General features: G+C 43.6%; 2 protein-coding genes across 3 annotated transcripts in view; one reads left to right on the forward strand and one right to left on the reverse strand.

The window, feature by feature from the left end:
- wnt5b (wingless-type MMTV integration site family, member 5b) overlaps positions 1 to 23,518 on the forward strand; it is a 35,531-nt gene that overhangs the window by 7,401 nt on the left and 4,612 nt on the right. Inside the window, exons 2-4 of one of the 2 annotated variants that reach the window (XM_088366626.1) lie at positions 20,254 to 20,382; positions 20,806 to 20,893; positions 20,979 to 21,138. In XM_088366626.1, the coding sequence (XP_088222752.1) occupies positions 20,282 to 20,382; positions 20,806 to 20,893; positions 20,979 to 21,138 (349 nt within the window). In that variant the 5' untranslated portion in view covers positions 20,254 to 20,281. Of the gene's footprint in view, positions 1 to 20,248; positions 20,383 to 20,805; positions 20,894 to 20,978; positions 21,139 to 23,518 lie in introns of both variants that reach the window. The other variant, XM_088366625.1, reaches the window with a different exon arrangement.
- On the reverse strand, positions 8,329 to 10,516 carry fbxl14b (F-box and leucine-rich repeat protein 14b). Its single transcript, XM_088367514.1, has one exon. It carries the CDS (start codon positions 9,903 to 9,905, stop codon positions 8,703 to 8,705), a length of 1,203 nt encoding a protein of 400 aa, XP_088223640.1. The 5' UTR covers positions 9,906 to 10,516; the 3' UTR covers positions 8,329 to 8,702.

The following is a 23,518-nucleotide window of genomic DNA, read 5'->3' on the forward strand; positions in this document are numbered from 1 at the left end:
TCAAGCCGGCGCCCCGCCACCACTGGCATGCTGGGTAAAAGCAGGGGGGCGGGGTTAGCCATGGGAGGGGGGGGGGAAACGCTGGAAGCAGTCATGACCTCCAAACGGTGGACACCAGAGGAAGAGGAGGAGGAGGTGGGGATGGAAGAGGAATGCTGGGAATTTTTGGCGAGGGAAAGAGTCTAGGAGAAGATGACAATAAAATAGAATATTGTGGATAATCAACATAATGTTATTTTGATTGCATTAGGTGGAAAAAGGTGGAGGGAATTATGAACAGTTCGAAATAACGAGGTCATAGGTCACATTAATGGTGCAGAAATGTTTGAAATGATTCATCTTGGTCTTTTTAATCACAAAAACCTTGCATTTGAACAGGGGTGTGTAGACTTTAAAAAAAAAAAAAGACTGAATTCACTCAATAACCAAAGCGGGAGTGCCGATTGGAATTGTTTTGCCGACTTGGACAGGTCCAGATGTTTATCTTCTCAAAGCAACGACGCATCTGGAGCGCATCGGCGAGCCGGCGGGCTCGCAACCTTGAACGGTTCGCACGAGGGGATCGAAAATTTTCTGTTGGGTGGGGGAGGATAGGCGGGGGGGGGGGGTATATTATTCTATCCAGTGGGTGGAGGAGGATGAGTTGTGTGTGTGTGTGTATGTGGGAGGGGGTGATAAGATGGAGGATTATCAAGGGAGGCGAGCGGTGTTTCTAATGAGGAGGGGAGGGGCCTGCGGGGGGGGGGGGGGGGGGAGACAAGTGTCAAGTGTGGCATTTACACATGTATAAGGGGTGAGGAAGGGGGGGGTCACGCCGACTGGCACGGTATGCGGTGACAGGACAGCCTTAGTGCACAAAATCAATGAGGCTGTCTGCGTGTGCGTGCTTCTTTTTTTTTTTTTTTTTTTTCTCCTCCCTTGAGTCACATGACTGCAAAGCGCAGGTGAAGTCGGCCAGCTATTCCTCCTTTCTTCGGAATAAAAACATCTTTTGTCGCCATCGCTTGTTTGGTCGTTACCGGATCAAATATTTATGACAGAGCTCTTTTCAGTGAGTCGATGGAACCATGCACCGAGGACACCAAACATAAAATACCCGCAAGTACCAGGGAGACGGATGACTTATATTGCTTGCGTGTGTGTGTGTATGTGTGTGTGTGTGTATGTGTGTGTACTTGTCTTACTGTGTTCGTGTGGACATTTAGCTGTACCAAAATATTCTTGGATATTTAGGAATATTTTTTAGAATGGAAATGAAACGAACAATTATTAATCTTTTTTTTTTGTTCTTCTCCCCTCATTGTGTCAACTCTACACATTCATACACTCAAACTAAGTGCACTCACACACATACACACACACATACATACATCACATTCCCTCTTCTTACCACCCACACAGAAAGGAGGACAGATACAGGCCACAAAACACACACACACACGTACACACACACACACACTAGTTCTCACCATGCTGAGCAAGATCAGATGTCAGCTCCACTGACACAACACACACACACACACACACACACCACACCACAGCACACACATACACAGGGGGCTGTATTTTTCTATTCACCATGCTCTGTATCCCTCCCTCTTATAGAATATATACATTTTTAAAACCCTTCTTACATGCGGTCCACACATACACACACACACACACACACACACACACACACACACACACACACACACACACAAGCACTATTGGGAAAAGTGCATCCAGTGGAGAGTGCACACAATTTTAAAGACTGCTAAAATGTTTTCTTAAAGCTGTTAGAAAAAAATAAGCATGAGATGGAGAAGAAAAAAAAGAGGGTCAATCACCTCACCCTGCAATGAATGTAAGTAAAGTGTATTCATAAGAGTGTACATGGACACATACAAATGGCTCAACACACACACACGCTCACATGAATAAATGATGCTTCGAGAAAAACAGCGTGAACCAAGACGTCCTCCATGCACATAAAAAAAGTAATAATCAAAATGCTCAGAAAGACACTTTTGATTTAATTACACCCTATTTGTCGTGTACAAAAAGAAATTAGTGGTAAATGGGTCTACTGTGGATTTTAAAAGTCTACACATCCTTGTACAAATGCCAGATTTGGGGATATAAAAATGAGACTAAGATAAAATTGGAAAAACTTGTGATTGTAACCTATACTCTGTTGATGAATATAAAATATATCTTTTGGAAAGGGGATGTTGCATAAGTGCGCACACCCTCAAAGTGTCGATGTTCTCCTGGACTTTTCCTGACGTTATTATTTTGTTTCATGCAGAAGCTGAAAGGTTTTGCACCTGCCGTTGTTTTGAATCGAGGCCTTGGAAAATTAAAGAGAATTATGAACCGTTCACGATAGCAACATTAGCAAAAAATGCTAAGTGCAAATAAAGTTCAGCTGTTCTCATAAGCTTTTCCTGATGTTCTGTTTGATTTCTCTTTGGAGCCTGAAGTTTTGTTCTAACTGACTACGATTTAGAACTGTTCATAATTCCAAAGCTCATCAATGTTGCGATAAAATTGCCAAAACGACAACTCTGGTTTTATCCCTTGACAGAAATGAATCCATATGCACATATTTGTCAAAAAAGTCGAAGCAGTTGTTTTTTTTTGTTTACATTTGCATGTAAACAGCATGTTGAATAGCACGCACGTCGGTGTAAACACGAGCGTGCCGCATTCATCCCTTCCTTCCGTAGGAGCCCCATTTGTATGTAAATGCTCATTCCGGTTGAAGGCAAAGGACAGCGAGAGCGCGTTGAGGAGGCAGAATGTAGATGCAAAGACGACACAAATGTGGAGGAGACGCACAACTAAAGTGCAGGCGTGGGGGGAGAGAAATAGAGAGAAGGAAGGGGGAGACAGAAAGACGAGCTCAGCAAGAGAGGAGGAGGTGGAAGAGGTAGGGGGGGGGTGATTTTGACAGCTCGCAGCCATGACAGCAGCAGAAGGTGGGCTGTGTGTGCGTGTCTACACTCACACAAAAGACCAAAGTTTCTCATTCCAAGGGGATTTTTAAACCTGAAAAAAAAAAATCAAAAGCATTTCTACCAGGGGTCTTCTGATCCTGCATTCCGATACAAAACAACATATAGCTCTCTATCTCAATTTTTATGAAAATATTATGTACCTAATGAAGTGGCGCCAGTCACATGTGTGTGTGTGTGTTTGCGTTAACAATCTTCCCTCCCGTGCCCATAGCGTCAAAGCCCAGTCAAATCAAGTGCAGTGTGTGTGAGTGTTTGTGTGTGTGTGCGTGTGAGCGCGCGTGTGTGTCGAGGCTTATGTGCCAAACCAGATCAATATGAGCTGATCAATAAGAGAAGACAGCTAGAAGGACCATAGGGACAACATACACACACACACACACACACACACACATACACACGCACCTCTTTGTATTCCAGCCTCACTCCAGCCTCTTCTCTCCACCTCCTATGTCTCTTTCATATCTCTTTCTTGCCAAACACGTTATTATTTCTTCACATTTTCCTGTTGGCCTCTCCAATTTCCATTTGTGTGATCAGTGAGTTTTTATCTTTAAAAAAGTGATTTAAAATACAAGGAACACGTCGTTAGAGTTAATTGCACAGCTGCGTTTCAAGTCGTCTTTTTTTTTTTGTACAGTTACCGATGCGCAATGCTAAAGGCGCTCTTTGTTCAGCACTTCCTGTCAAAATGTGCCACAAAAAAAAAAAAAGTCCGTTTCTCTTTCAGCCTGTCTCCCCTGCGTTCTGGGAAACAATGTGACACATTTTAAGCAGCAAAAAGCACGAAAGTTTCTCTTTGTCAATGCGTGAATGACACGCCGGGGCCGCCACTCGACGACGAAAACATCACACCATAGCTTCTCAGCTGACTGGAACGGCGGCATTTTTTTTTTCCTCCACCCCCCCACCAATCAAATATTCAGCAGCGAGGCCCGTTGTGTGATTGGAAAATGAAGGCCTTATAGTTTTGAAATGAAAGATTTATTCCGCCGCGCTCGTGTCCAATTCCGCCGAAGACGCCTTCGGCGTTCAAAGTAGAACGTTAGGTACGACTAATGAGATCCAATACAAGAGGAGTACAAATATCATTATTTTTGTTAAACACTTGACTTGAAAACTTGCAAAGATCCAATAGCATCATGCTAACATACAATGGAGAAAACCATCGACAGGCTAGAAAAAACTAGCGTCAACATCACTCGTTCATTCCCAGCCCTGGTTAAAGTCGATCTTTGACGTCTATAGGCGTCAATGGCAATGAATGAGTTGAAACTACGTCATCTTATCGTTATTATACTGCCCTCCGGTGGCCAAGGCACACATATCAGAATCAGCATCCATCATGACTTGTTGTAATAAATGATCTCGGTGTTCAATCATGCATTCCGGATGATGTCACTTTAGAATCAGGATGATGTCATTGTTGCTTCTCTGCATCAATGTTTAATGCTTGAAATGGGAATAAAAAATATACATTTTTTAAATCTCCTTCATAGGTCTCCAGTGAAGAAATGCAGCTCATTACCTTGCTCAGGAATGTGCGGGAAAGGTGTGTGTGACTCTGTGTGTGTTGAAAATAATTAGCTGGTCTGCTGGGCAGCTTGCTACGTGAGAGAAGCAGCAGGATTTTTTTTTTGCATAAAGTTTTAATATGAACGCGTGTGCTTTGCCAAACTTTACTGGATTCGAGGCGTATCTTGGAGCAGTTTTCTGCCCATGTGTGTGTGTGTGTGTCGTGGGTGTGTGGTGTGTGTCAGTGGCCTTATGGTATTTTAACATGGCTAGCCGATTTCTAGCAGCTCACAGTCAAAGTGACTCAGACATTCCTCTCTCTCTCTTCATCTCACATGTTCCTCTTTCTTGCTCACCGCCTACTTAATATACATAAAAATGGTTTCTTTTGGGAAATCCTACTCGGTTTGATTTCACGTGACCTCTGACACGAGCTTAAGCTTTATTTGAATAGAATGTCAAGAAAAACCAAACAGTTCGTGTATCGTGATTTAATGCTGTCATTCAAGTCATTGTGCTGGTCCTTCTGATATGTTTGCTTTGGCCACCAGGAGGCAGTATAATAGAATCGTGCAAACACAAAGAAGAATAGCACTTCTAGTACTGAAAATAAAAATAAAAAAATAAATAACAAAATATTACAATTTCAAAAATAATAATAAAATAAATAATAATAAAATAATAAAAATAGAATAATAAATAAAATAATAAAATAAAATTATAACAAAATAAAGAAAGAAAGAAAATAAAATGAATGATGTGAAATTTAGAAATCTCTCAACGCACACTAGACACTCCCCCTCTTTTGCACCCGCCACTATCCCGAGGGGGTGGAAGGGGCAATGGGGAGGGGGGACTTCAAAGCTCCGTCTACTGTACCCCGGCGACACCTCAGCACCAGGTGCCGGCTTGAAGGAGGAAGAGGGGGAGCAAAAAAGCAAAAGGACACAAAAGAATAAAAAAATGACCAAAAACGAAAAGAGGCTAAAAGTGGAGCAGGGAGAGAGAGCCACAGGCAGACAGAACACTGGAGCCACAAACAAGAGAGTTTTAGGTGGGGGGAGGGGGGAGTGAAGGGTCAGTCGCATCAGGCTGCTAATGCCCCCCCCTCTTCTCCTCAAAGCTTTGTTATCAAGAGCGCCAATTCACCCTTCTCTTTTTTTAAAAATGGTGAACTGCTACTTTAATGACGAGCAATAAAAGTCCTCGCTTGCCTGACAGGAAGTTTTGACGCAGCTAGCGACGCGATCACGCACCCTGCAAAGTTCAAACGGCACACTATGAACAAGTTTTTATTGGATGACTTTTGCTCCGCGACCTAAATGCAGAAAAACTCAAGCAGGCCCCCTTTTTGTCTAATTTGGGGTCTTTGCAATGAACCTCTTAGAAAATCCATCACTCATTCAGATATAAATAAATAGAGGCACGCTGTGAGCGAGATGACGTTCCGTTAGCGTAAATCTCTTCTGCCGCGCGCTTTTGATCGCAACGGCAGCGGCACAATTTTTTCCCCGGAAACGACTGCAAACTGGGTGATAAAAGAAATAGATAGGAAATCATAAATTGGAGGTTATTTATGTGCTTAAAGGACTCAAAGGCAGAATGTTAACATGTAGCGAGGTTGGATTTGACTCTTTTGCTGACTCGCTGTTTTTAGCAATTAAAATTAAATGCTCAATCGGATTTAGGTCAGATGATCGGTTTGGCTGTGGCATGACTGGCTGTATGCGTCTGGTTATTGTCCATTAGCACTGTGAAGCACCGGCCAATGAGTTCTGAAGATATTTCGGTAATCGGTTGTGATTTCATAATTTGCCGATTTGTCGATAAATGACGTCACTGTTACACATTGAGATTTGTTTCAATATTTATTGTAAGGAATCATTAACATGTCCTTCACTTAGTTATTATTTCAGAAGTGAGTATGAAACTGGTAGCGTTCATACATTAGCTTATCTCCTCTTTTACGGATAGCGTGACCTTTTAAAGTCACGAAATATGAAGCCAGCGCCCTCAGGTGGTTGGGGGGGAGGGAGGGGCTGATTAATTTATCTTGCTACTGAAGCCAGAAGCGAGACGGATGCTTAAAAATCCTCAAATGATCACTTGTTTTCTTTAAATGGAGCAAAACAAAATGGAATTTTTGTATTTTTGGTACTTAGTGGTCACATTATTAGGCACGGCTAATAACGCCAAATTTTGAGTGACGGTCATGATAAAAAGCATCTGGAGGCAAGTTATTACATTCCAGTTGATTTTTACAGCCATGCATATTAAAAGAAGTTATTTCCTCATTAAAATAGTGCAAAATGCTCACTTTATTTATGTGATTTATCGAGCCGGCGTAAGCGACGGGCGACCACCCGGCCGTCGCCTGTTTTATTTGCACTTGTAATCAAACATAATAGTTGACGAGGAGCCGTAAAAGGAGGCGGTGTTAAAGCTGTCATTGCCGTTATTAGCTCGCAGAGTTACACGTTCTGGCTTCCGGGATGTCACTGGAATCGATGGCTAAAATAACGGTATGGAAAATATAGGCATGGATTTTTTTTTGGGGGGGGGGGTTGGACATTTTGTTCCTTTGGTCAAAATCCCTACGGAGATGGCATCAGAGGGACAGAAGGGAATGCCTAAATGCTTTCAATGATGGTGTGGAATGTTAAAAAGAAGTGGGGGGGGGGGGGGTAAAAGGCGAGTGGGGGGTCTCCTGGTTGGCCTAAGATCTGGTATGCGTGACTGAACAAGAGGAGAGAGGGAAAAATCCCCACCACCACCACCACCACTCAGCCCCCCCCCCCCTTATTTTTGCCAAAACCTGCCTTTTTAACTTCAAAACACACACACAATGGCGAGTGAACTCACACACTGTACACAGCTGTCACCCCGATAAATAATATGCTAATAATAGCGTTTCGTTTAAAAAAAAAAAAAAAAGGGCATCCGATAATATATAACGGTGCGGCGCCTCGTGTTCATTAATTACAAAGGCAATGCGGCTAAATCAAGGCATCCATTTTGAGTGTGCTCATAAATAATAAAACAACACAACAGATTTTTCCTCTCCTCAGCTCCTCGGAATGAAAGGCAGGCATGATGATGATGATGACGAAGGTGGGGGGGAGTGGACGCCAGAATAAATATGCTAATCCTCACCAATGTGGAGTCACTAAAATCAACACAAAAGGCGCTTTTGATTCATTATATAAATATCTTTAATTGTTTTTTTTTTGCTTGTAAGAATATAAAACAATTTAAGTTTGGAATTCTGCGTGTTTCTTTTTTTTGATCTTTTGAACATTTTTACAAACATAATATACAGAACATCTTTTTTTTTTAATCTTCAGCTGTTTCAGCAGGACGCACATCCGTATTTATCAAGCAGGTCGTTTGCGTTACACCAAAATAAACGCGCGCACACGTTGCCAGTGCGTGTGTGGGGGAAATAAAAAACAAACAAAACAACAGAAAGAAAGATGTGGTCCGAGCTTGTAACCCGAGAAGCCAAGGACGCAAGAAAAATAAATCGATTGCTTCTTATTCCAAGCATGACTCTGAATGGGCTCGGGGTATTTTTATCCGAGGGGAGGGATGGAGAGAGCAAGGAGAAAAGAAAAACGAGAGAAAAAAACTCTTCTCTTTAAAAAAAAAAAAAAATGGAACCCTGATTCGTTTCAATCAATAAAAGGGTAAAGAGATAATCTAAATCACTTCAATTTGAAGCAACATTTGTCCCCAGCAGCTTTAACCGCCCCCCCTCCCCCTTCCACCGAACTACCTGAACTTCACGCGTGTCAACTTTTTTTGTGTGTGTATGAACGTACATGATCGAGACGCATTTTTGATTCGAATAGAACAAAATCGCATATGTGAAACGGGTTTGCATAACGGTCAGATGATTGCGAATTGTCTCTTGAAATAGTGAGGGAGGGAGGAAGGGGGGGGAGACACAGACAGTCCCTCTAGGCACATTTTCTCCTATTTTCTGGTTTTCCTTCCTTCTTGTGGAAAAACAAGCTCTTACGAGGTAGCCGAATGTTTTTTCTGTGGCGGGATCGCAAAATAAGAAAAAGTTGACGCCGTGCTCCAAATGGCTTTTTTGGGGGGGAGGGGGTTAATGCATCATCATAATTGCATCAAACTCAATATGAGATTCGTTAACACTTCCCGACCAGCGCGTGGTCCTGGCCATCACCTGACTTTCTCGCTTTCTGTCATCTGCCAGAGTCCCAAGTTGAGCACTTTAAGGCAGGGCAGCTGCGTGATCCGCTCCAGCCCCCTCTTGGTGATCTTGGTACATCCATACAGGTCGATGCCCGCCAGCTGGGTCAGGTGGTCGGCGATGAGCTCCAGCCCTTTGTCGGTGATGCGCACGCATTGGCCGATGTTGAGCGTCCGCAGTTCGTGCATCTGCCGCACCATGCGGTTGATGCCGTCGTCGGAGATGTGGCACGAGCACAGCGATAGCGACTTGAGCTGGTACAGCCCCTGGGCGATGTAGGCCAGCGTTTGGTCGCCGATCTTGTCGCAGAAGGAGACGTCCAAGCCCGAGAGGCGCAGCGTGCCCATGGCCAGGTGCATGGCGCCTGTGTCGCTGATGTTGTCGCACGAGCGCAGATTGAGGCTCCACAGGGAGCTCATGTGCGAGAGGTGGATCATGCCGGCGTCCGAGATGCCGCCGCAGAAGCTCAGGTTGAGCACCCGCAGCTTGGCCAGCCCCTTGGAGATGTGCTTGAGGGACAGGTCAGTCAGTTTCTGGCAGTCCTGCAGAGTGAGGTACTCCAGGCTCAGGCAGCCCTCGGCGGCGCTGCGGGTCATGCCGGCCAGGTGGCCGATGCCCACGTCCGAGACGTGGCGGCAGGACCTCAGGTTGAGGCTCTTGAGGTGCTTGAGGCCCCAAGCGATGAGCAGTAGCCCTGTGTTGGTGATGTTGCTGCAGCCGCCCAGCTCCAGGACCTCCAGGTTCTTCAGGAACTGGGCGATGCGACCCAAACTGGAGTCGGTGATCTGCTTGCAGAGGCTCAGGTTCAACACCCTCAGCGAGGGGATCTCCTGCACAAACGCGTGACCCAGCCCGTTGTCTGTGAGGTTGTAGCAGCCCGAGAGGTTGAGCGACTCGATGTTGGGCATCCCCTGGATCACGTAGCTCAGGCTGCGGCGCAGTGACAGGATCTGGACCCTCCGGATGCCCCTGGCCTGGAGGCTGGGGAACAGCGAGGGGTTGGCCCGCCGGAGGTGCAGCTTGGCCTCCACCCCCCGCCACACCGACTTGTGGTACGACGCGTCCCTCCAAGCAAGGCACACTTGGGCCACCCTGCCTTTGTCCCTCACGTCCAGATAGCTGAAAATCATGGCCAAAATTTCCGGGAAGAGGCACGAAATGTGCGTCTCCATTGTTTTTCAAAACCCAGGCATATAAGAATTAATACTCCACACCGCCACGGCTGAGAAAAGGAAAAAACCCTCTTTCAGTTACAAAAAGTAGCAACAGTCCCCCCTCCCTCCCTCTCACAAAAACCTGACTTTTCTTTTCTGCTCTTCCAAAGTGTGCGCAATCGAGCCAACTCTTGAGCGCAACGTGAGCCGGTTGTGCTGGCGCAGTCACATCGAAAAGAAGCGAGGCAAAACAGCCCAAAAAGCGTATATTCCTGCCTCCGCCAAAAAAGAGGAGAGGGGGCGAAAGGAAGGAGAAGGAGGCGGAGGAAAGGAGGAAACAGCGTCAAACCTTCCCCCTCCTCTCTCGCTCTCTCTCGCGCTCTCTCTCTCCTCTCTCCTTCCCTCCCTCACACGAAGCTTCCTTCTTGGATTCTCGCCGCAAAAAGGCGTCCACTCTCAGCCCAGCGCGGATCCAGACGGTCGTGCATTTCAGAGGCGGAAAGTAAGAGCGACCCCAACGACTCCGAGTACTTGTTCCATGGCGGGCGGAGCGACGAAGAAAGACTCCGGAGGATGATTGAGCGAGAGAGGCGAGGGGCGTCCTGCACTCTAAGCCTTTGTCTGCTCTTTTCAAACCGACTTGGCAGGGACCCCCGCACTCTACTCGCTCGGGAGGGGTGAATGTACATGACAATATTAATCAAACATGTTTAAAACTTCACTTTTCACAACTTGTAAAAATGTTACAAAATGCATCTGCCATACTTATTGATAAAGCATAACAACTTGACGTGTTCTAACGAAACAGGAAGCGTAATTAGCAATCTTGCAAGATTGTTTTCTCCCCCTCCGTGTCAAGCAGTTGGTTCATTCCGCCTCAGCTGGAACGGTGCGAACAGTTTCCCTTGGAAACCAACTTCTTACAATTCAGTTCACTCTGGGCTTTAACCCTTTAAGCGGACCACACAGGAAACAGGAAAGTCAACTAGAGAAGTCTATTCACTTTTCTTACTTGGCTGACACCTTTTGTGTTTCGGTTTAAGTCTTTCTTTTTGCTGCAATGAGGGGAAATCCTCCTCCAAAACGAGAAGAGAATACAGCTAAGTCCTATGGGGGCATACAGTGAATAGCTGACAAAAATGTATTGGACACCATCACACAGCTGAAATAAACTGAAATAGCAACCAATACATTTCAGTCATTCTTAAATGGCGGATTGTTTCAGGTTTGTGGCCAATAAGTATTTTTTAGACAAATGTTTACTGTCATCATAGGTGTTTCTAAGCCATTTTTCAGCACATTTCTCAAGCACCCTTAAATTGATGTCCCTTTTAAACAAGCAAGAATTGACTGTACTTTGTTCGAATGTGATATTTTAACAGAAAAATTAAACCTTTCCCCCCTCCCTGTCTCAAAATGGTTTGTACCACCCACCTGGGCTCCAGAGATACGTATAAAGAGACGTAAATCACCAATTGTCAATTAATGGTCCGTGGATCTCTAGTGGTCCGTAACGGTATTGCAGTTGGTCCGCGTAATTGGAAATGGAAAATATTAGTAACATTTTTGAAAATAAAACGGATTTATTATTTAGACTTGATTTATTTTCCAACTAAATTTGTGAACAATCAACTGACTTTTTCTGTGTCATCCTGGAGGTGTTTTCACCAAGTGTCAATCTTGAAGGTGGTGCGTTCAACCCTCAAGTCAGTTTAGACTACATTTATTTTCCAGCTAATTTTGTGAATCATTTACCCATCCAAATTATGTCAAATGTAGCTGAGATTCCCAAAGTAGACATACAGATGCAAATAAATAGCCTGTATAGGTCTATCTTCCTTATGTGGAATATTTCTTACTTTAGCAACTTTCTATTATAATTTTCAACTCATGATTGCCGAATTTCATTGTAGCTCACTGTGTTTGTCGTTAGGTGGGAGTTTTGTAACTCTTTTTTTTTCAAAGTTTCAGTTATTCAGGGGACAGCACCACTTTCCTCTGTTTGAATTGTAACGGGAAGAAACTTTGGTTCCTTTTCTGCACAAATGAAACCAAGCTTGTCTAAACTGCGTTGAAAAAAATCTGAGTTTGACTAAGAATTGCAGCGGTGTCCTTAAATGACTTACTGAGGCGATAAATTAACCCCCATAGTGTTAAAAAAAATCCTCATGTGTGTTTTATTAAGGCCCAATGTAATCACTTTGAAGCTGTTTGTCATTTCGCATCTGGCTTTGCTTAAATTATGACATTCATCATTAATTCAGTAAAAAAAAAAAGTGTGTGTTGCTGGAGAGGTTTTTCAAGCTTGGGCGTCCAACTTGCTTCCCCTGCAATGGGCCTCTTTTTCCCACCAGTCTAACCTTGGACTCTGTGTGTGTTATCTCCACGTGTGTGCGTGTGCATAGCCTCTTCATTCAATGGAACATATGTCTGTGCCTATGCTTGCATCTGCCCCACCGAGTGTGTGTGTGTGTGTGTGTGTATATGTGTGTGTATGTGTGTGAGAGAGATAATATGACAGGGGAGCCGTTTGCTGAAGCCAGTGGAGTGTGGCCGAGTGCTTGAAGAGAGCAGGCGAGGGGGAGGAAGAGTTGATGGGGAAACGTAGAAGTAGAGTGAAATAGAGAACAGGGATCAGGTGAGGATTAAACTGGGTGAAACAAAATCAGCAATTTAGGAGTGTTTTTTTTTGGGGTGGTATGGCATTCATTTATATTTGTGGACGCAATAAGTGCAATGTTTTGATTATAAATGTATTGTATAATCCAAAATATGAACCTAGCATTGTTTTTTTAGCATTGATGTTATGCTAGCAACCCTGGCTAATCTAATGAGTTTAAATGGAATTGTGTGTCTCTGAAGATAATTATTCGTCAGTATAATCAAGCAAGTGTGACTAATATGAAGGTGCTTCAACCTTTTATCCAGCGTGCGTCATCAAGGGCGAAACAAAGCAGTCCCCGGCGGCGGCCGACTCCTACAGCACGTCCTTGCTACACCTGGACACGCCATCCGCTGTATGTGTCATGCATTTTCAAGGCGAACGGTCGTGATGTGAATACTAAGTGTAGTGGCCAGTACAAACACTTTTGATTGACAGCGTGCGTGCCACTAGGTTAGCGTGCTAAGTTTTCAGAGTTTCCGTGGCAGAGACCAAAACGGGTTTGCCGGCGTGGTCATAAACTATGATGGGATTAGCCTCACCCTCGGGGCTAGTCTCAATTAGAAAGCGAGACTGATCATTTCCTGTGCAGGCTCCGTGGACTCAAATGTGATATTTGTGAGGCTCAAAAGGGAATAGAAAAGCAGTCGCCTGAGGGCTTGAGTGTGATTCGGTGGCAGGGAAAATGTTTGTCTTCTGTAAATTAAAAATATGAACAGATTTTTGCAATGTTTGATGTATAATCTGGATTTGATTCGGATTGAATTTGGTTTGGTATTACGGTGTTTCAGCAGAATCCTCAGGAAATTAATAAATCGGGCAAATTTAGCTTGCCGGCGCTCTTCCCAAACTCTGAGCGGAGTCGTAGAGGATAAAAAAAAATCATGCTAATGCACCTTCATGGTTTAGCCAAACGAATGTAACTCTTAAATTTGAGGCGACATAAATCTGCACGGCTCCCGCAGAGATACAGAAGCTTTTTCCTCCAGCTATTTTCAACACATAGAATTTTGGACCAATAGTATTGATTTGTAAAAAAAATATGACAACAACCGTATTTGGACTCATAAGTTTTCCTTGGTGGAGATAAGGAGGAGAGAAGAGCAAAGAGGTGAAAACACAGAGGGAGGCGGGACAAAAAGCCACAGGCTCAGTGTTGAGCAGCAAGCGCTGAGCCTCTGCATGACCTGCTGCCTGCCTACCCGTGTGTGTGTGTGTGTGCATATGTGTGTGTGTGTTCCCTGCATGTGTGTCTGTGTGTTGCCTGCTGAGCCCATGCTCGCACTCACACTGTGCGAGAGAGAGCGGGGAAATAAGCAGTGATGGGAGGAAGAGGAGTATTTTTAGTGAAGATGAGGAGGGGGAAGCAGTCACATGATGTTTCTGGAGATGGTGTGTGTGTGTTTTTGTATGTGTGTGTGTGTGGCACCTCCCCAAAGTCTGACAAGTCATGTCATGCGAGCGTGTAAAGTGCTGATGTATGCACGGCCCGCTACATGTGCGATCCGACGTGTTGATGAATCAGGGGGAGGGTCGTCAGCGGATAATTGTTGCTGGTTGCCAAGGCGACACAAGCGTGTGTCAACTTGATAACCCCCCCTTACCTCCTCCCCCCTACCCCCCACCCTGAAAGCTGACACCTACCAGTGTGGCTTCTCCCATGTCGGAGCTACACACACACACATGCATGCACACAGCAGCAGGGTTGATATGAAAGTGAAAGCAGACAGTGACATTGATGCGGCGAAAGTTTGTGTGTGTGTGTGTCTGTGTATATGTGTGTGTGTGTGATATAAATCTTTTATGTTGCTTTGAGGTGTTTCCTACCTCCACCTGCACAGCGCTTGCACGTATGGAAGTCAGCAGTATGGCTGCTTTCAAAGAGCCTCACACTCATTATTCTCACCTCCTGTTTTGGGCTTTTATTTTTCAACCCCCTAGCCCCCGCCCATGTCCGACGTCTCGTGGCGAAAACGCACTAAAGGTGTTTCAAGAGGCGCATGCAGCACCTGTGTCGAGGCCACAAAGATAAAACGTGCTTTCTTCCTTTATGATCCTCCATGCCAGCAGGTAGCAGTAGTGTTAGCAATGAGCAATCTATCAATTACAATCCTGCGTCGTCATTCAAAATAGAGATAAATTTCGCCTCATTTGCATTAATAACATAATTCGACAGATAGTAGAGAATTAAACAATACGTGCGTCATGATTTGTGTGTTCACCTTGGCCACCAGGGGGCGGTAAAATGCAAGCACACGTAATATTCAAAGAAGAGTTTGACATTTAAGTCACTAGTAAGCTGCAGTAATATTTGTCAGAAGGCCTATTTGTTTCAGAAAAAACACATATGCTTTGTAATTCTCATTTGTTGATGTTTAAACTTCGCCTTTGATTGAAAATTTGTAGCTCGCTGCCAATATTTAGTGCTTGTACTCAACATTTTGTCTTCAAGTTAAATAAAAATAAAAAAACATCAGCCAAGCGACCACTCGCGTCTTGAAAAATTCACGAATTGGATCTTTTGTACATCGAGATACCACTGTGTTAAATTAGTCGTCTTTTGACCACTCGCTAGCTTGACAGCTAACAAGCTAGCCACCTTGCAAACAATATTTTTCAAAGTAAATTCAACATATCCTTAAATACCATTTGTTATATGGTTTCAGTGATAAAAAGTGCTGCATAAAATTGACTATAACCTACAAAACCTTGTTTTCACACTAGATATCTCCTTTCAACCCATCACAACAAAGTCAAATTCACGCTTATGGCTCGCCTCCGCCGTGTTTTGATGCGATATTTCCCAGCAGTCTGCAGCGCGGCATCAATAAGAGGCGAGATGAGACGCTGGCTGACACTTACTTAATCATAAAGTTCATTTGCTCTCAGTGCAGCACGGCAACAGCTCCCCCCTTCAAGTGCTTTTCCACTTCTTCATAGCATCTCATCATACGGCAACCTTTTGTTTTTGACATGACTTAAGTATATTAACATATTTGGACTTCCCACCGCCGATGAACACCGGCGGCCATCATGAGGTCGTTCCCCCGTCTTTTTGTCAGAATGCTTTTCTTCCTGTCTTTCCACGCGCTTCCACTTTCTTCGCCCGCCCTGACAGCTCGTCTCGCTACGTCGCCTCGCAGACTTTGTGTGTGTGTGTTTCTACACATGCCTTGACAACATGCAGGCCTCCTAGGTGTGTGTGTGTGTGTGTGTGTGTGTGTGTGCGTTTGTGTGTGTCCTCAACAATGCCTTTGGTTTCTGCCAGCTCTGCAGTCTGACATCGGAGATTTTTCAGCCGCACGCTCGCTCTCACCCTCGGTAGTCAGCATTTTGGCATTTTTTCAATGCACTCTGTCATCTGTTGGCATGAAAAGACTGCGTGTTGGTGTGTGTAGGTGTGTGTGTGTACTGTGATAGTGGAAAAATATCTGGTTTCCACCTTCTACCATTTGTGCAAAGTGGATTTTTTTTTCTATCTCCCCCTGCAGGTGTACCTAATAAAGTGGCCGGCAAGTGTAAAATGGTCATACACAGTCATTTTATACAATCACATAAAAGTACACAATTTTAGAATAAATGTGACATTTTTGTAAATCATTTGGGGAATAATCAGATGGATTTCATCTGTTGTAGGCCTGCTGGGCTGAAATACGACTTATTCTGCATAGCTAACATGAGAATAATTGCTCTTTTAGGAAATACATGGCGTGCAACCCAATAAAAAAAAAACAGTTAGTGGCGGGAGAAACAAAGAAAATGAGAACTCACGACTTGGCAGGTTCTTCGTAGTATTTGTGTTGTTGTCGCCATTTAGGGACAAATATCTGACTGAAGAACTTGCTAATTGGGAACGGCTTATTCAATTTAGGAGAAAAAAAGCAGCGTCAAAGCGGGCGTAAAAGCTCAAATTCAAGGCTAGCTAAGTTACGCTTCAGTGTGGTTCAGAGGTAATCCCGCAGGAAATGAATGCAACTCAATATGATTCCCTGTGAAGTGATGGAAATGGTGTGTGTTCGTGTGTGTTATTAATTTCTCCGGAGAGGGGCTCACGAGGCCGGCTGTAGTTTGACCGCCAGAGCTCCAGGGCACCGGGGGGAAATCAGGCAATCTGGCCCAGCCTCGGTGGCCCTGCCGGGGCTTCCTGCTTGGGGGATTCGGCTTCTCCCGTGGCTCCTGTCAGGTGGCAAACGAGGCCTGGCATATTGCTAACGCCGCCGACGTGCCAAAGTGGGCCGGCTTGATTGCGAACGGTTGGCAGGAACCCGGGTTCACATGATTTCAATTATATTCATTGTTGTCTCCATCAAGCATTGGACAGTTCATTAGGTACACTGTCTTGTACAGTCTTGCAACGACTGATGAAAAGAAATGCTTTGTGGTGGCTCCAACATCGAGTGAGGGGAATTATAGCGCCACCTAGTGGGGTGTTCGTGAATTACAGTTACAGTCACCATTGAAATGAATGGAAATGCCATCAATCGGTTCTAGCCCTGCCAATGAAAATCATCAAAAATGTTTTGCTTTGCATTTTTCTTTGTGTGTTAGCATTCAATGCTCTTTGTTTTATATAATGGTCAGATTCTTAGGTGTAAATTTCCCTGATTTTTATTTATTTTTTTCTTCTGATTCAGCTCCTGTGTAGGACAAGCGGGTGGTCTTGTTTTACATTTTCCCACAGTTAAGGCGAGGGAGGGGCGAACACACAGCTTGCACATGTGGACCGGGCGAGGAGAGGTTGAGAGACGGACGGATAGGAGAAATAGAAACGTCACTCTCACTTTCAGACCATGGCGGAGAGAGGTAAAAAAAAAAAAGAAAAGGTGTACGAGGAATCGCTTTGTAGCGAGAGAAAAAGAAACAGATGGTGAGAGAGAGCGAGAGACGTGCCGATGAAGATGCTGAGGGAAGGAGGTGCAGAGAGAAGTGAAGAGAAAGATATATTTAGAGGGAGAGAGTTTGAGCCTCCGAGCGAGAAGCATGACTCATCCTCTGCCAGCTGACAGAAGGAAGGATGGATGAAGGAGAGGAGATGGATGGAGGGAAGAGGGTGCGTGATGAAGCAAAGGAATAACACACGCGCGAAAAAAAACAAAAAAAACACACACACACAAAGCCCAAGGCCGTCTTTCTGTGTTAAAACCTGCCAAATACTAAAGCAGGAGCTTGAATTATCCATCCATCAGTTTTATATAATGTGTCCTCACGTGGGAAAGATGGAGCCACCTGACTTTGGGCACCCTGGGGTGCACCTTGGACTGGTTTCCAACCAATCACAAAATCTACAGAGGGACAATATGCGTAGCGGTAGCAGCTAGCTTTAGCGATGTTTTGGTTAGCTATTCCACCAATTTTGATGGTTGTGTTTTTTTCCTAGTAGAGCGAAAATAGTCACAGAAGGGGACGCTAGAGCCAGCTGAGTTTGGTCGAAAGGCTGCTGGTACACCCTGAACTGGTTTCCAGCCAATCAAAGAGCTCCAAAATCCACTCAGTGACATCACATGTAGCGGTAGCAGCTAGCTTTAGCTGAGCTATTCCAGATAGCCAAAGAAGTAACCATTCAATTACAAAGAGACACCAAAACAAAAAATATCATATACTGAAGACACTAATTAGAAATATATATAAATATATATATATATATTTTTTTTACAATAATAGAAAATTAAACTGTGATGATTTTTTTTTTAGGCCACATTACAGAAAACTGAAAATGGCTGAATAGCTGATGAGCTGAAAATGAATGAAGAATAAATAAATAAATAATTTTTAATATATTTTTTACTCTTTTTGCCCGACGTTATGGACCAAACAATTACACATTTCCATCTGCAGAACGAAACAGTTTCCGGAAAGCTCCCAAATCCACCAAAATCTCCAGGGTCACCGTTTTTACAACACTGCCTGACCTTTCACCTCCCAGAGCGGCTCAGAGGGAGGGGTCGCGGGTAGGGGGCTGGTTCCCAAGTCCAAGGAAGACATTGCCTGTAAAGAACAACATTGCCTTTACAACCTAGTCTTCCTTCATTAGCCATTTTACGGCTTTTGCTTCTCGCAAGATATTTACTAGGTGGGCAGATGGGTCGGTAAAGGTGAGATTGGACTCCAAGGCTGTGTTTCCAAGTGGAAATAAACATTGGTAGCGTTTTGTAGGTTCTTGTCCTCATCGTTGGGTCATTGCGAGTCAACGCAATGTTGACTGTGTTGCTGCTGTTGAATCCACAGATGAGCTGTTGGCCTTTTTTTTTTTTTTTTTTTTTTTCTCCTTCACGGCATTGCTCCCTGTTGCATGGCGATTGCTCATAACCTCCAGGGAGCGGCCTTTTCTCTCACTCTCATCTCTCATCCTCCCTCTTGTTTTCCCCTCCTACTCTTACTTACTGTTTTTATTTTTATTTTTTATTTATCTCACATGGCTGAAGTTGCTCCCTTGAGTCCTGAATACCCCCCCTTCCTGCTGTAATGGGATTAGGCTGTATGGCCTGAGTGCGTCCCCTTGTGTTTGCACTGGAGCACTACATTACAGCTCATGAAGAAATATTTTTGGGGATGTATGAATAATAAAAACAAAGTAAAAAATAATGAGTCGTGATTTCAGTGACATTTTTACAGCTGCTAATTACTATTTTAATCAAATGTCAAGATTTAAATATTTTATTCTTTAAAAAAATATGACTTGCAGATACCAAAACGAAATAGGCAAATGACAAAACAAACATCTAACAAAACGCTCATGATTGATGACGTAGCAGTATTGTGCAAGCGGGAACCAAAATATTAGCAACACCTCATGTATTAGGTGTCAATAGATGTACCTAATATTGTGACCTGCATCTCCAAAGTTCTTATCGTGTTTCCTATATTCCTCCAGGGGGTGGCGATGTTGTCATAGCAACACACACACACACATCCCCACTATGTATTATGTGTGTGTGTTTTATTTATTTATTGTATAGTGAAAGCAACACCCCGTGACGCATTAAACGAAAATGTAGGAGGAGGTGGACATACTTAAACAAATTTAACTTTTAGGGGGCTTTGTGTGTGGCTGTGTGGGCGTGGTTAGGATGCATCACTTATTTTTGCAAGCAAGGCAAAAGCATAAAATTATTCAAACCCATCATTCACCTCAGATGCAATTTGACGCACCCAAGCGATTTGTGACAAAAAGACTTTAGGGGAAGTTCTTTGCAGTTTCTGGGAGCTTGAAATCACTTACGACAAGAGACGAATTCCAAGCCCACAACAGCTTGGAATATTCAAACCTGCCTTCCACTTTGCATCCAATCTCGCGCAACGCCAGGTCGTAAAACTGGGAGGGGAGATGGGTGGGAATTGGATATGGTGGTGGGGGGGGGGTAGTTCAGAGGTGAATAGGGGGTGAGGATTCAGGGGGAAGAGAGAGGGAGACCCTGAAGTGGCCGCGAAACGATAGGACGCGGAGAAATTTGTAATTTTATTATTGTAAATGTTTTTTAATCAACATCGCACTTTCAACATTGTTGCTTTCGTTTTATTTATGTTGTTTGGATGACATTTTGGCGACTTTTCAATGCGTAAAACCAACGTGAGTTTACGCATATCTCGATTGGATGTAACGCTTCTTATCTTGCCCTTGACTTATCAGGATTTTTTTTTTTTTTTTTGCTCCCTGGACTACTTTCAAACACGAATTACAGTCGTGCACATTTCTCAACAGCGCAGCACTTGCCCCGGCACCGGGCGACGAATCATGGACTCCAAGGGTTTCGGGGTTCGGCACTTGTTCTTGCTGCTGGTCGCCCTCCTCACCGGAACTTCGCAGTTGTTGCTGGTTGACGCCAACTCGTGGTGGTGAGTTACTCTTTGGTATGTTTTATTGCGCTCCGATAAATCATTTTTGGTGAGTGAAAACGGGCGTTACGCACGAGTTTTACGCACAGTTTTATTTTGTTGCTAAATGACAACATTTGATTCATAGGCGCCTGTTTGTGTGTGTTTTCAGAAGGGAGAGGGGGGTACTTTTTGTCAGAACAAATGTGAGGGCTCTGTCACAATATTTACCCTGGGGGAGCCCCAAATGGCCCTAAGTGTGTGTGTGGGGGGGGGGGGGGGGTGAGCCCCCATTGGCCATTCAATAGTCCACACTTCTTGACTAACAAAGCAAATGTGCAGGTTAAGTTCACCTGGCAAATATTAGCGTCCTTCACGGTATAGCCAAGAGGAGGAATTTTTTTTAAAAAATATTTTGAAGTTCTAAGCACTAGCTTGTCTCAGGTCAATGGCGCTGACCCCCATCCAGAGGCCCGAGATGTACATCATCGGTGCTCAGCCGCTATGCAGTCAGCTGTCCGGCCTCTCCCAGGTAACTTCCTGTTTGTGTCACTCATAATTCTGCTTCAAAAAGAGTTGTATTGATTTTTGTTGTTGTTGTTGTCTTTTCCGCTCAGGGTCAGAGGAAGCTGTGCCAGCTCTACCAGGATCACATGATGTACATCGGAGACGGAGCCAAGACGGGCATCAAGGAGTGCCAGTATCAGTTTAGACAGAGGAGGTGGAACTGCAGCACGGTGGACAATACATCCGTCTTTGGGCGTGTCATGCAAATCGGTAAGGACCCTCCCCCCCCTTTTTGTAACAACGTTTTTTGACTAGCAGTGTGCATTCAAGTATGTGAAGACTTTTTATGAGTATTTAAGATTCAGGTGGTCTAGTCTTCATTATGCATAATTTTGTCCAAATACTTGTTCAATGATGAATGGCTTATGACACAGGAGAAAACAAACAACACATTGCGTGATTTTTTATGGGGGGGTCTATTTCCACAATTTAATAAAAACTGCTGCATTAAAAAAGTCAAGAAATTGAAGTGTGGTGAGTGGGTCCAATTATGACCCAATTTTCTGTGTTTTGGACAAAGCAAACCACTTGATCAATTTTTTTGGTGTCCATTGTTTGATCCAAATTTTGACCTTTTTTTGTGAGGGAGCAGTTTGAAGAGTGCATCATCAAAATGGTTTTGTATAATAAAAACAAGACAGCTGGGTCCATTTTGGGCCAGAAATTGGCTTACTCCGTATCAAAATCTACCTTTATCTGCAGCTTTATTTAAAAAAAAAAAAAAAAGCAAGTTTTTACTTTGAAATGTTGCTAGATAACAGCCAATGACTCAAACAATCCGATTATATGATGAAAAATTAATTTCTGGATTTTCCCAGCCAACAAAATGTAGATTTCGATAAATTTAATAAAATCGTCACTGTTTTATTATTAATACTTTTTGGGGTTGGTATTTTTTATGGAAAATTATGTGCAAAAACAATCGTTTACATTGCTATTGTAAATCGAGCAAACAATACAGCCGAGCAGACAATCGAGTAGCTATCACGCGTCACTTGTCCGCGGGGCTCCAATGTCATAAAAAGTTGCTGGACTTTTTGGAGCTGTCGGTCGGACGAGCGCGTCTTAATTCCCAGCGGGAATGTGGGAACGCTCTCATCAACAAGTACGTGTCAAATCCGCTCGGAGGCAAGCAGGCGAGGTGCAAGCTGGCCGCCGTCTCGGTTCTCTTCAGTCTCTATTGACAGTCCGTCTATGTCCACCTTTAAATGGAGGTGCTAGTCGCTCCATTGTCCCAGGCGACGCGCTTTTGAAATGCGTTGATGAGGCTGACACAGAGCCGGCAGATCCGGAGTTGGCCTATTTGAAGTCTGCAATAAAAAAAAAGAGAAAAAAAAGCGATCTATATGTGTGCGCGCGTGGTAATATGTGCGCCGCGCGTCTGCGGCGAGTTTGCGTGTGGATTGCGCGTTGCATCGATACTGCATGGTGTCATAAATTCCGCTCAGCCTTCGTTTTTTTTTTCTTTTTTACGTTAGTGTGTTTTCTTTTATCAAAGTTGGAGGACAATACAAGTTAAAATTGGTTCTTCATTGTGAAATTACATCTAATTACAGTCAAGGTAGCATTATCTCACTTTAATAGGAACAGTCAGCAATTACGCAAGCATTACAATATACAACGATTATGTAATCTCTAATGATTTAGAATAAAATTGAATCACAATTAATATTGCAATCTGCTAATATTAAAAAAAATAACACCTAAAATGACCCCAAGTATGCAAATGTTACACATGGTGCATATTTATACTGTGCTTAGCAAACTCCTTATATTAAGATCGATAGTCAGCCAATAAAAAGGCAACACAACAGTGTGAAGTTCAACAAGAAATAGCAGTAAGTCGTTTGCTCTTCTCATGTAAATTGCCGGGTTACGCAGTAGTTAACCTCTTACTTTCCAGTCGTCATCTTTGTTCTACGCTGTGTGGATTAAAATCCACACAATGGGACATGCGGGACTCATGTTGTGTATTCCAAAGTGGGGTCTGGGAATCTTTAATATGCTCTGCTTTACCTATGTCAAAGCGGGCTTGGGGGTTGGGTTGCTTTACTGTTACAGCCCTAACAAAGAAAGGGTCATAAAGTTTGCTGTGGAAGAACCGGAATCTTCTAACAGTTGTCATGTGTCCCATTAATGCTAATTATTAGTAGTCCGTCTATTGTGTTTCACATTATATGTTAGCATTAATCTTTGGTTTGGTTGAACAATTTTGGTATTCAGATATACAGCGTTTGAATATGCAGTGGACATCACATGTTGGTAAAAAAAAAAAAAATTACTTCTATTATTTGCTAAAAAAAAATGCACCTATTTGGTAACACAAATGGTGGCGCATTACATGTAGACAGATAATATAAAAACTAACATTACTGCAGCTTACTGAGGTGTTGTGACCTAGTTGTGTACTCCCCCTGGTGGCCAAGGTGTGAATAAAAGAAGCAGCACCATGTCCATTGAATTGAAGTAAAAACTGTTTCATTTCTTTACATTCTATTTAATTGTGTCATTACTGTATTTTTGATAGCTATTTGTCTCATTAAAAAAAAAAAAAACATCTACCCCCAAGTATTTTAGGATTTAACGTTCT

Source organism: Syngnathus floridae, chromosome 22 (genome assembly GCF_059516105.1).
Source record: "Syngnathus floridae isolate MCC-2025c chromosome 22, RoL_Sflo_1.0, whole genome shotgun sequence".
NCBI classification, from domain to species: Eukaryota; Metazoa; Chordata; class Actinopteri; order Syngnathiformes; family Syngnathidae; genus Syngnathus; species Syngnathus floridae.

Excerpts from the sequence above, each read along its gene's own strand:
- fbxl14b (XM_088367514.1), bottom strand. The coding sequence starts at position 9,905 with ATGGAGACGCACATTTCGTGCCTCTTCCCGGAAATTTTGGCCATGATT.